A 14245-nucleotide genomic window follows, 5' to 3' on the forward strand; every position below is an offset into this window, starting at 1 on the left:
TTGGGTAAATCAATTGAGATGGGACTTGTGGAACCATTTCCACAAGTCAAAGTGGGAAGTTGCATAATTAACCATCTAGCTAGTGAGTAAGTGTAACAATGTTTATATTCACTGGTTGAGAATTTGAGTTGATAATTAGCTGCCAAAATAATGCAACCTTAGGGACTAAGGGAGTACTATACCATGGTTTTGTTTAAGTTTTCTAGTGCATATGATATTATCTAAAAGTAACTTATTTTGTCCGAAATAAGTCACCGACGGAACACGACTTATCACCCTCATACTTAACATGAAGTTGGTAGCTGGAATGAAAGAAATATGGAATGTCAAGAGTGTTTGAATGAGCACACCAAAAACAGCAGCAAATCCTCACTCAACCAAAATTTATAATAAGGAAAACCAAAACAAAGAGTTGCAGAAATATGGCCAATATTCAACATCTCTGACAAATCAACTTCTGTCTGATTCCACATTTGCTCTCCATAACAAATTAGGAGGAGAGACAAATAATGACAATGAGCATACCCAAATTAAAGACTAACTAAAATTTATGTATATTAATTACAGCCAATCACACTAAATGGTTTCAAGAATCTACAAGATGTCTTCCTCAAGAGAATCAAATCTTAACCTTGTCCAAGCTGTGGTAAAACAACTTCCTTCTATATAAATACTCCGAAAATCGGTAATAGAAAACACCGATGACAGGTACAGCATATACAAATAGATGAATTTTGTGTGAGAGAGGGCAAGGAAGGAACGACCGAATAGATCTTGGGGGAAAGAACACCTAAATCGCAACATATCAGACATATTATGATTTCAATTTCTTTTGGGGTTGCTCCAAGTTCTCCATGCTACTTTCGCCCCCAGCATGTCCCATGTTAAGATCATGGGAAGCTGAAATCTCCAAATCCTGGCCCCAAAGCAGAAAATTACAACAATTTAACAAAACTATTAGATCATGCATACCTTGATCATCTATTTATCTATGAAGATACACTGTACTTTTGTTTTAATAATCTCTTCTGATCTAAAAGAAAATATGCGTCCCTCAAGTTTTGACCAAGTATACAGAGTAGATGAGGCTCAAAATACCTTAGCACCAGATAACCCGGGAGTTTGACTCTGGTTAGCTCGCTTCCCAAGATCAATTCGTATGGAAATATTAGCCTGAGACAGATCCACTCCTGAACTTTGCAATGCTTGTGTTAATGTCATCAACAGTCTGTACCAATGCACACCCTTTTGTTAGCAGCTAAATCCATACAGTCACTTTAATACTTTAATATCTCACAAAAATGGAAGGAAATAATCCTACCAAATGCAACAGTCTTGATCACAGTTCAAAATAGAAAAGTAAATGAAGAATACATAAGCACAGGTTGATGACTAGGGGAAACTTCTTCCGTTTATATTACTTTTCAATCCTTCTAAGGGCTTGTTCTCATTGACTGAAATGAGCTGAACTGAACTGAACTTATTAGAGCTAAGCTGAGCTGAACTGAAGTGAATATTTTATAAGAGAAGGAAATTAGGAGCTGAATTGAACTTATTAGAGCTGAGCTGAGCTAAACTAAACTGAACTGAAATGAAAATAATCGTATGAAAATAGGCCCTAAATAGAAAACTTTTTGCTATAAAAACGAAAGCCATTCAGCGTCTTAGGGTGCAAAAGAGGCAAAATCAAACAATGCAAGAAAAGCAGTATAAAAATGAAGAACATTTGAAAAAGGTTGGGACTACAGGGAGGAGGGTGGTCAGCAAGATCAATTGAAAAAGTCACTAAAACAATGAGTAGACAGAAACCACTAACCACATACTAGGAGATAAGCAACTATTATCAAATATAAAAGCCAATGGGCTCAATTTCCTGAACATCCTCAAGACCCTAAATAGACATAATTATAATCCATAAATAATGCCTCCTAATTTTAAAGGTAAGTTGATTAGTCTTGTAGTACCTACCCATGCGAATAAGAATTTGAGATATTAATAGTGCCTCCTTCGATTGTGTGCTCCCCCTGTTGATCATCACAGTTATTGGGACAGGGGGCTGGTAGCCCATCGGAAGCTGGTCTTTGGGAAAGATGGGAATCATCCCCATCACTTTGAACAACAGTTGGCATGTGCAATGGAAAAGGTGTGGGCATAGGTGCAGTCTTTTCAACCAACTCAGACTGCTGATCCAAAGCTCTATAGGCTTCATGGCCAGAATCTGCATCCACTGGATTCTGTGCATTGGCGGTCACGCTAGGATTTGAGTTGAAGCTTCTCTCATCAAACTTCCCTGAAAACGTTGATGCAGAGCCAGGACCATTCTTTACAGCTTGAGGATGCCCAAGAAAACTCTGAACTCGCCAATGACTGTGTCTCTGTTTAAAGATAAAACTTTCCATAAGTTACATAAGAACAAAAATATCGATATCTAACCTAGTCCTATCACTTACAGAAAATAATAACAATTATCATTGCATAAAATTGGAACAAAATCATCATGACTCAACAGCTCACTTAATCTTGAAAAAGACATGGTTTATGGTTTAACTTTTAAGTTTTAAAAATCCATTACACAATTCAAAAATGGTATATATGTTCCAGGCTTCTAGCAATGGTCGGGGTTGACTGTTTGAACCACAATAAATAAATAAATATATAAAATAATAATAAAAGATTGGATATGAGGAACACTCATTAGTCATTTCCCATGTGAATCACCGATACAACAAGGAATTCAAGCATGAAACTACTCAATGCATATAAGCTGCAGATCCCCAGCTAGGAATCGTGAAAGATCCAACATCCTACCAGAAAAAGGCACACTAAAAAATACTGTATGTAATAACAGATGCATTTGTTACAATCGGTCCCTTGTTAGAATTGACTGAGATCTATTCATAATATTTATCACTGGAAGAACATCTTGGCATACTTTAACCGATTCAACCAAAACCAATAATGCATCTCAAATACCTAAAACTTCCTCAATTTAGCGATAGTTGCCAATTTTGACCATCAAAACTTGCCAATGCACAACTTTGCCCTTAATATCTTTTATTACATATCAATAAAAATCATTAAAAAAAAAAAAATAAAAAAATTTACAGCATATATTGTGATCAACCCAACAACAACTATAATAATGATATTTATTGCTACATTTTACTATATTAGTAATTATACATGGTTAAAGTTGATATGGGAATAGCGTAAAAAGTCAATATGATGCAACAATTGTGTAATGGAGGAAGTTATAGATAACATTCAAATGCAATAAGATTGTTACAAAACGATATCTTCTTAATGATGGCAAATTTTAAAGTTATAAGCAGCATTAGAAACACATGTTTCCCTGATTTAAGTTTGAAGTAGCAAAGCTTCATAATCATAGAAAGGATCATAAAAATAGACATAAAACAAATAAATGGCACTAAAACCTACCCAAGGCATCAGTTTTGTGGGTTCTGTGCTCCACCCTTGATATGGCCCCTCGTACTTCTGCACTTTTTCTTGCAAGAGCTGAACATACTCTATTACCTGAAGGTTTTTTAAAGACAAAAATAGAAAAGCAAAGGTCACAAATGCAGGGGGATTACTTTTTAGTAAGAAAGCACAATTGATGAATCAAATCCTGTACCTCCAATAAAAAAGATGCAGTATCTCTTTTCTGATCACCATGAGGTATCAAATCTCTTAATATCTGAAATCTGTAAGTGACAATATCACATTGCATTAGTTTCTTGATTATTTCAACCTATGATGTAAAAATACAAACTTGAAAAAAAAAAAAACAAAACAATGAAAGCATTTTCCAAAAATTTTGCACGTAATGCATAATAACCAACTTCATTTGGCATTTTCCTCGAAAAAAAAAAAAGGCCCTTGTTGGCATAATTTTGTAATAGCACCGACTACCTAGCACAGCAGTTGACAAAACAGTGGTAGTATATGCAGTAACTATACTGCTATCAAATGTTAGTTACACTAGGATTATAAATCATTTCTTTTCTCCTTTAACTAGACCTTAACTCATAACACTTACATACAAAACCAGCAGCACAATAGAAGAGCACCAGGTTTAGTAGAGCTCAAAACCAGCCCCATGCCCCATACTTCCAGCTTTGTATGAGCATTTTTTTAAGTTAACAAATCTGCTATATGCCAACAAGTTCATAAGCATATGAAAACCATTTTTTTATTTTTAGAGAGCATCTCTTCAATTTAGAGAGCATACTAATCAAACAAAATCACAGTATATGCCAACTAGTATTGGTTAAATGGGATTATGATGAAATTCGAGAATTCGAGAATATACAGTATAACTCCCAAGCCAGACAGAGACTTCAGATCAACCTTCCATTTTAAAACTCATTAGCATTGATCTCTTGTATGCAAAGGTTCAAAGATTAAATAAAAAGGCTCCTCAGTATAAACAACATGCTTATATCACTCCGATAAGCTCCAGAAATAGCTGCCAGAGTAAGTACTGTGCATCCTGCCTCTTCAACTGAACCAATATTAACAACCTTTTTCTGACATGAAAACATCTGATCAGAGACAGGATAAGTGTACTTGTCAGTAAAGAAAGAATAGGTAACTTTTAAATTTTTAGCTTGTTTCTTTTCCTGTTCCTCAATACCCATTAACCTTTTCTTTAATCACCAGGACTTCACCATTAATCATTTTCCTAAAATATTCCCACTTCTAGTTTCTACCTCGTTGGATATATTGTCTTTTTATATATCCACTTAACTAGTTTTGAGCTTTTGACAGAAGTAAAAAGGTATAGGTTTTCAAGTGCAGACAAGCCTGTAAAAACTCAATTAGCTTGTTCCTTACTTATCTTCTCTTTTAGGTTAATTTATCAGAAAACACCACACCTGGGGTTCAATTTCAGTAAGGTTCCCAAGCAAAATCCTTAAAAGAAAATTCTCATTTAAAAACTCAAAATTGGCCTTTCTTATACTCAGAAAATCTAGCTAACACATCCGTCATTAACAAAAATTAGGAGAACTTTTGTAAAAGTTTAAAAAGCAATCCCCCCTCCCCCCTCTCTCTTCCCCATTTTGTCCATAAATGTCAATTAAAGCTTACTCTATTTGTTTATGAAGGGAATTGGGGGGACTATTTGCTGTTTAAACTACAGTGAGGATCTTCTAAAAGAAATAAAATAATTGTAATCAAACTTTAACAAATGCTGATGGAAAGTGTTAGCGATCTATGAATTTAAAGAACCACTTTCTGGTGATCCAAAATCATTTACAGTAAAGGGTGCACTGGGATTCGGTGTCTCACTTAAAGGAGTTTTCTTCAATATCCTTTCTTTTCGCCTAGGAAATTCAAGATCTACCCCAAACTAAGAGTTTAGCGATTAAACACAACTGCAGCCTGCAATACCTCCTCCTTTCTCAAAAAAGTGTTACAGATCCCTATTGTGGAAACTGGAAAGTAATTGCTACTACCCTTTTTTGGTATAATGTTCTCACTATCTCATTCCTCGTCAAGTGCTCCCTCTTATCTCTCTCTTATCTTAATACGTGTGCCACCAAATATGTAACAATGTGGATTTTACGGAAATGTAACACTTTTGAGCAGATACTCCACCAAAAATCTCTCTCCTATTCCTATTCCTATTCCAGAACTATTGCCAAAGAACTTTTGAGCATCAGTAATTTTTCGCCAATAAGCATATATTAGGCTTTGTTTTTAGTCATCTAGTTTGATTGGTGCATAATGCAAGATATATCAGGGTAAAGCTTTCTAGCAAATGCTTCTGGAAAGTTTCCACTTCTTAGCTAAATCCTCAGCTTTAGAAAGTTTCATAGTGCATCAAAAGGCATTAGAGGACACTAGACAGGTGAGCTCCCTGTAAAATGCTCCTTTCATCTTTTAAATATAATATAAACCACTGCCTCTTTGCCCAAAGTTCTATAAGGATCCCTCATTTCCATTATAATAACTCTTGTTCACATTGAAAGGTTGATCCCCCTCCCCAGAGAGAGAGAGAGAGAGAGAGAGAGAGCTCCCACATGTTTGCCTACACAACTTTTTCGCTGGTTGAAAGAAGGGGAAAGTTTTGCTCCCTATACTATTTCTTTTACGGAAGGTTTGGGAGAAATCAAATGAATCCCATTGAGTATGATAGAATAACAAGTATATAGAAAAGAAATTTCAATAGAAAAGCACCAATAGAATTATTTGAAAAACTACAAACAAAGGTGTTTGTATTGCAGTGATCCAATATGATGTGCCTTTTAAGGGAAAACTTCCCACATTTCATCCAATGTCCAATGTAAGATTAACCTTCAACCCTAGCTAAAGTGCCATTCTCTTAATCTCCTCATACTTTCAAAGCATTCTAAAGGAAAAGCTAGGATGAAGCATGTAAAATGACATAAAGTGGGAAAGATAGCAAGGCTTATCTCTTTATTCCATATGTCCTTAAAGTGCTTCAGTAAGTATATCTATAAATAATTAACAGACCATTTCACGGATCGCTAGTCGAGAAGTAATCACTAATAACATCATGTCAGAGAGAGAGAGAGAGAGGTCTAAATTTGTAACACAATAAAGGTTGCAGAGCACCACAATTGGACAAGCTTTGAGCTTAGTTTTAAAAGGCGCACCAAGGCGCAAATGGTCCTTGCAACCTAGGCGCGAGGCGCAAGGAGAAGGCGCATGCCTTTTGTATGCAAGGCGCATGTATATATTTATTTCAAATTATTTTACTTTGATTGTACTTAATACCAATTAAAAAGATTCATAATAAATTAAAAAATGTAAAGCTAAGGTAGTCTTAATTTGTAACTTAAATCTTAGTTATTATCCTTGAGGCGCAAAGGAGTGCCTTACCAAAGGCGCTTTGAGGCGCACGCCTTCCGTAGGTGACTAGCCTCGCCTAGCTAAAGCCCATTTCCAGAGCGAGGGAGCGAGGCGCGCTTTTTAAAACCAAGGCTTTGAGTCTGGTGCACGAATTTAGCTTCAACAATTGGTGTCTCTGTGGTAAAATTAGACAACTAAAAGGCTCATTTAGAGTTTTTGAACAGTGAGTTGCGAAAATAAACTAGCATTATAGTGGTAGTCCAGATGAGAGGCTGTCAGTGATAAGGTCTATCTGTGGTAGTGGTGGAAGTTCTTTCCATTTTTTTTTGGATTGGGCAGAGGTTTTGGTAGCAGGTAAGGGAAACAGCAAAAAATTATTCCATTAGTTAATCCAACCATATAAAAGTATAATACTTCCCCTGACCAAACAAATCTTCAATTTTTTTCTTTCTTGATTCATTTCATTCCTTTTACGTAAACAACCTGCATCTAAGTGACTCCAGAATTATCTTGCTCATTTATTACTTCCCCTAACAGCATATCCTAAGACATATTCAAAATCTAGACCGATTTGAATGTATGAATTCTTCATTAGAAGTTAATATAGAGTTGCTCTAATATCCTATACACAGTGATGGAGCTTTCAAACCCTCTTTGCAAGTCTCTGACCAACTTCATTTGGCAGAATTTTGTGATAGCACCGAGCACAGAAGTTGATAAAACACAATGGTAGTACATGCACTAACTATACTGCTATCAAATGTTAGTTACACTAGGGATTATAAAAAATAAAAATTTAAAATTAAAAAAAAAAAAAAAATTCTCTTTTAAGTAGCCCTTAACTCATTTACACTCATTTAACTCAAATGTTAGTTAAACTAGCTTTGGAAGAAGAAGTAAAAAACGTATAGTTTTTCAAGTGCAGACAAGCCTGTTAAAAGTCTATTAGCTAGTTCCTTACTCACTTGTCTTCTCCTTCAGGTAAATTAATCAGAAAACACCACTACCTCGGGTTCATTTCTAGTAAGGTTTCTAAGCAAAAATCTCAAAAGAAAATCCTCAGAAAAACTTGCACTTCCGCCATTAACTCAATTTAGGAGAACTTACGTAAAAATATAAACACCAATCCCCCCCCCCCCCTCTTCTTCCCCAATTTTGTCCATAGATGTCAATTAAAGCTTACTATTTTGGTTTTTGAAGGGAATCGAGGGACTATTAGGATTTTAATTACAGTGAGCACCTTCTAAAATAATTTTAATCAAACTTTAACAAATGCTGATGAAGAGTGTTAATGATCTATATATGTTAAGAACCACTTTTGGGTGTTCCAAAATCATTTACAGTGAAGGGTGTCACTGGGAATGGTGCCTCATTTGAAAGAATTTTCTTGTAATTTCATCTACCCCAAACTAGGATTTTCAGCGGTTTCACATAACTGCAGTCTGCAAAAAATTAACACCTCCTCCTTCCACAAATCCCTATTGTGGAAGTGTCATAGTTATGGCTACATACTCATTTTTGGTATACCTCTGTATCTCATTCATTCCTCATCAAGTGCTCCCTCTTATCTCTCTCCTATTCCTTAATATGTGTGCCAACAAATTTGTAGCAACGCGTATTTTCGGGGAAAAGGTAACACTTTTGAGCAAATACTCCACCATATATCTCTCTACTATTCCTGTTCCAGAAAAATTACGAAAGAACTTTTGAGCTTCAGTAATCCTTTAAGTTTTATTTTAGTCATCTAGTTTGATTAGTGCATAATGCATGATATATTAGGGTAAATCTTTCCACCACATGCTTCCATAAAGTTTTCATTCTTTAGCTAAATCCACAGCATTAGAAAATTTCATTGTACGGCTCTTAGCTTACTCCAAGTCTCCAAATGCATTGAGGACAATGGACAGGTGAGCTTCATATAATATTTCCAAATCACCCTTCATCCCCCCTCCTTTCTCCCCAATAAAAGAGTGAAGTATACATTCTTTCTCTCGAGCAAAACCAGTGTGGGAAAGCCCTTGTCCTCACTTTTGTTTACTTTGATGGTTCAACTTTTATAGCCAAGTTCTTTAGACTCATCCCTAGATGAACTATCGAAACATCAAATTTTTCACCGGGGTACTTTTTTCCCTTTCTTTTCTTTGATCTTCTTTTTATCTCAATCATAAGCTTTTAATCACCAGCAAACTGCAAAGAAATACACTAAGTCTAACAAAAGCAATTGATGTTTGTAGAGCCCAGTAATCCTAATCAAACCAGCCCTCTCATTCAATAAATCTTTTTTCCGATAGTTTCATGTTAATCTTGAATAGATCTAAGTCATCTAACAAAAAACGGCAAAACTGCAAATCTAGTTTGGGTTGTGAAGCTGTTAGGTCATTTAATTTTCCCAACGGAACATGTTGATTTTGAACCAAATGTTTAATTTTTATATCAAAGTCGATCAGGGTCCATCAAATAACATATTAATAGTTCTCTGCTTAAGATTGTTAAAATTTGAACTAGTTCTAAAAGTACTAAATAACTTAGCTATAGTATCTTATTTCTATTAACTACACTTTTCTCAATAAGTCAAAGTCAATAGAAACCTTATAAGTTGCTTCCATGAATATTTACTGTACCAAAACAATGAGAGTACAGCACAAAATGGTTGGCTTGAATGCTAATTTTCAAATCACTTAGGTTTGTAAATTTAGTCTACAAGTCAGGAAACTATATCAAAACCCCACTTATTCAGGCTCGTCTGAGGCTGCCTTTTGGGCTACCCTTTTTCCAGATCAAAACCTTTGTATTCGAAAGAATCCATCTACCTTAGACAAAGCTCAGAGAGGTTTCCCGTCATTCTCACATATTTGACCATAGTCTAAAAATCTTATTAAGCACTCTAACCTTCACTTGGAAACTGTAATTTCACACTGTTCACTCCAATCTCTGTGTTGAAATATCCAAATTATGCAGTTGATCAATTTCAAAAGTTTAAGGCTTACCAACACTATTCAAAAGGCGAGGAGAGCTAAACAATGGTTCATACATTTAACATGGCTACTCTTTAACAGCTAAAACCAGCAATGCGACATCCTATAAACTCCGACTCCTAAAGCATATTCAATTGAAGTAATGAATACCAGAAGCATATAACGATTAACAGTATCAGGAGACAAGCAGATATTTGATCTGCTATCCTCACCTTCAAATTTTCTTTTTCAGACAAAATAATAACACACTGAAAATGATTGTTGAACATAGTAAATAACAAGAAAGCATAAAAAGAAATCTATACACGATTCACAAAGACGAATATTTATCACAAAAGTAAAAACTGAAGTTTATTGTTCCTTCCAAACACAGGCAAACAGAAGAGAAATTAACCCTTATTGAAGCTCATCACCAAACCTAAGCCAAAAGTCCTCACTAAAGGCTCACGAAAAATGACCAAAGCCTCAAATGTGATCCAAATCAATGAAAGTATCCAAACCTCGCCCCAAACCAAAAGCAACATGTAATCAAATACACACCTACATTAATCTTCTTATAAAGAATGCTAACAACCCAAATGAACTTGTTATCGAATCAAACTCGATTGCCACCTCAAGACACACAGACACCTGAAGTTCACGTATCAACAAATTACATATACATTATAACCAAAAACCCTTTACTAATTCTTAACACTCCAAGAGTAATTAAAGGGCAGGATTAGAAGAATTCTTAAAACTCAATAGTATATTACAGTATCACCCTGAATTATTATTAACAAATACAAAATAGTCTTGCTAAAATAAACCAAAAGTAATTAAAGGGCATAATTAGAAGAAACCTGCCTCTCATTTATCTTGCTCCTACGCCGCTGCTCAGTGACTGAGTGTTTCGAACGCATTGCACTTGCCTTATCATTGTTCTTTGAATCTAATTTTCATAATAAACAATCAAAATTTCAAAGACAATTAAAATTAAGCGCAGTCACAAAATAAATTCAGAAATTAATTCCCCCTAACTTAACCTAAAGATTACAAATTTCACCAACTTCTACAAAATTCTGAAATGGGTATTTTTAAAACATTGAATTAAACAAAATACTAACAAAAATTGAAGAAATTGATCACCTTTATTAGAGGAAGAGGCCTCTTTTTTAGAAGTGAAATCTTCATCATATTCTTCATCATCTTCAGGAGAATTGCCTTTACTTGATTTCATAACTTTGTATAATTGTTAAAAATTAAAAATAAGAGCAGAAAATTGAGAATTAGATAAAAGTATTAAGTGGGTAAAGATCTGTTGGATAAAAATTAGTTAAGAAGCTAAGAGAATGGAGTTGGGTGGGTGGCAGAGGAGAGAGAAAGAGGGAAAGTACGACGGCATAACCATGAATTTGGGAAATTTTTATTTTGGTGCTTTTTTATTGGTTTAGATTTTAGACCGTGTTTGAACCGGCTTTTCCATTAATTTTTGCTGTTGGTAACAAGGGAGTAGGGTCTAGGGATGACAATTGGGCGGTACGGCCGTGCAGGTATGGGAGAGGGGGTCTGTTGGTATTCGGTAACCAGAGAGTAGAGATGACAATTGGGCGGTAAGGGTGCGGGTACCCCCTCTCCCATACCCGCACCCGCCAAAATTATTTATACCTTCCACCTACTAGTGGTTGGTAAAATTTTAACACTCATACCTGCCTAGGCGGGTAGAAACCTAGATCCACACCTGATCCACCACCCATGTGGATATCCTCCATCCGCTTTTTACCCGCCAACTTAACAATATTTGTTTTGTAATTTTTCTATAAAATGTCATTTTGCCTATATAAATTGTTGTAAAACATAATTTAATAGCATATTATACAAGGTAGTAATCAATTTATGATTAAAAAAAAGTAGTAATAAGTTGGTGGGTAACTGGCAGGTAAGCGAAATAGTTGGGCGGGTATTTGGATAATAGATGGGTATGACATCAAATCCACCACACCTACCCGCTACCCCGGGTGGGTATGACTTTTGTATCCATACCCATTTACTTACCCATCAAAGTTGGACCCATACCCGCTCCAACTGGGGCGGGTGCGGTGCGAGAATCACATTTTAATACCCACCTGCCATCCCTACCAGATGGGAGTATCGTATATAGGGTATTTATGAGACGAGACTATTCGTGAGTTATTCGAGTTCATAAAATTTGAGTTAAATTGAACTTAACTTGAGTCTGGTTAGGGGTGCACAGGATGCTGATAACTCAAGATAGCTTGCGAATAAGGTCCTATCCTTTTGAGCTAACATTTGGTTAGCATTTGTCAACTATCTATTATAATTGTGGTATTGATATTTTATATATTGATAAAACATAGGTTGTTTGAGTAATGTTAAACATAATGGTATTAATAAACATTATTCAAAATACATAGTAAAAATGTTACTAATTAACAAAAAGTATAGAAAGACAATTTTTATCTCTCCTATATTTGGAAACTGTTGATTTTATCCTCTTGATTTGTTTTTCCAAGTTGCAAATCTAGTTTTTCTTTTTATTTTTTTATTTAATTTGTGCGTGTCATTTATAGTCGCATTTATTTATATTGATGACATGATTTGTTATTGGCTAAGATGTTAAGTAGCTTGATCTTGTTTCAATTCCTTGAGGTTTAATGTTCGAAATCTCAATGCTTGTTGAGTGATAGATAATAGGGCACAATGCAACCCCTAAAAGGGGATGACATGACACATAAACATTCTTAGGAACGCTTTTAATATAAAAGTATAAGTATTTTACCTGACTCACCTTACCAAATTTATATGTGATACTATGAAAACAATCGAGCCAATGTTTGTCTCTTATATGCATGTATAAAAAAATTACTCTGTACCATTTTAACGTATTCTATGGGCGAAAATGAATGTGATACTCTACAAAAGCAAGCACATTTACTCTTATGCGATCTTTAGGAAAAGGGTCATCCTCAAAACTTTTAAAGAAGATCTTACCATCTAAGAGGATACAATAAAATTTGAAATATAAAACTGTAATTTAATATTTTTATAAAATCACAAAAATAAGTGAGTATTATTAAAGGAAGTTAATAACGATTTAAAAATGTTTTAATTTGTCAAATTTAATAAGGATTCGTTTGACATTGTTGTTGTTTTCTGTTTTTTGGTTTTTTGTTGTATAAAAATATATGATATATGTCACATAATGAATAAAAAAACTATTTAAACTTATTAAAATCATAATAATTTTGAAAACTAACAACAAAAAAGTGGAAACATCTTTTTCTTGTTTCCTGTTTTTGGTTTTTAGTTTTTAAAAAAACAGGAAACTAAAAACCAAAAATAATGCCAAACAAGACCTAAGCTTTTGGATTTTTCGTTTAGTTGAAGGAATATAATTTCCTAAAATATTTTTTAAGTTACTCATTTTGATTTGTTCTTTCTTTTGGTCAAAAAAAAAAAAAAACTTTCTTTCAAAGCCTAGCCTCAATTGGTGACTTTTAAAGAGATTTTCATGAATTTTTAATTTACTAAAAAAATAACTCTCTATCTTCTTTTTCTCCTTACTTTTTTGTGATTTTTTTCCGTAGCTTTATTACAATATACTTCCTCCTTTTGCGAAAAACACTTTCTTGTCTAATTGTCTTCCAAGAGATGGAGTTTCCCTACCTTATAAAAAGTACAAGATTACTCTTATGAATAGTGTAATGCCAATTATACCCTTTAAAATGTGTATTCATCTACATGCCCTCATTATACGTACAAGTTTTTTAATGAATAGTGTTTGGATAATTATACCCTTTAAAATATTTAATTATGTACTTATTTGCTCTCATGCATTAATGTTAGTTGTCTTGGACATTTATACCCATAAACATAGTTGTTTACATATTTATTGTGATTAATTCTGCCAACAACTAAATTTGTGATTTTAAGACCAAGCTGAAAGAGCTTCTAGATATGACTAGCTATGCGCCCGCATCGCGCGCGTTAGCTGCCCTAGTTATGAAAAAATTAATAACTTGGTTTTATTAATTAATAATGTATGACATTTTATAATGAATTGGAATTACAATAAGAAAAATGAAAGAGTTTTAACCTTACAAAAAATTTAGAACATAATCGACTTTGGTTAACCTCAAGTTCGATCAATCGTGAGCCAGTTTTTTTTGCCCTTTGATATAGCTTAGCTTGATCTTTGATTCAATTAGGCATCAACTAATTACATAATTAACTTTTGCTTAAAAAAAACTACATAATTATCTTACACAATAAAAAGAAACTAAAATCTCCAATCCTTTCTTCATTCAGTTACAAATATATATATACAAATTAAAGTTCACTCTCTTGAACCATGATTCAAACCTATATTACCAAGAACAACAACAAGCTAAGGATGAACAATAACTACCAAGAAAAGCCTCAGTGACGCGTTATAAGCCTTCTTCCCC

General features: G+C 34.3%; 1 protein-coding gene across 1 annotated transcript; it reads right to left on the reverse strand.

Annotated features, from left to right (window-relative positions):
• Positions 1 to 366: 366 nt before the first annotated feature.
• Positions 367 to 11206, reverse strand: LOC145617364 (transcription factor BIM2-like). Its single transcript, XM_081672091.1, has 7 exons — positions 10926 to 11206; positions 10644 to 10728; positions 3638 to 3707; positions 3442 to 3537; positions 1969 to 2375; positions 1099 to 1228; positions 367 to 916 (listed from the first exon to the last, which is right to left on the reverse strand). The coding sequence occupies exons 1-7, from the start codon at positions 11014 to 11016 to the stop codon at positions 815 to 817; spliced, it is 981 nt and encodes a 326-aa protein (XP_081528217.1). The 5' UTR covers positions 11017 to 11206; the 3' UTR covers positions 367 to 814.
• Positions 11207 to 14245: the final 3039 nt, after the last annotated feature.

This window comes from Chenopodium album, chromosome 1 (genome assembly GCF_948465745.1).
Source record: "Chenopodium album chromosome 1, dcCheAlbu1.1, whole genome shotgun sequence".
NCBI lineage: Eukaryota > Viridiplantae > Streptophyta > Magnoliopsida > Caryophyllales > Amaranthaceae > Chenopodium > Chenopodium album.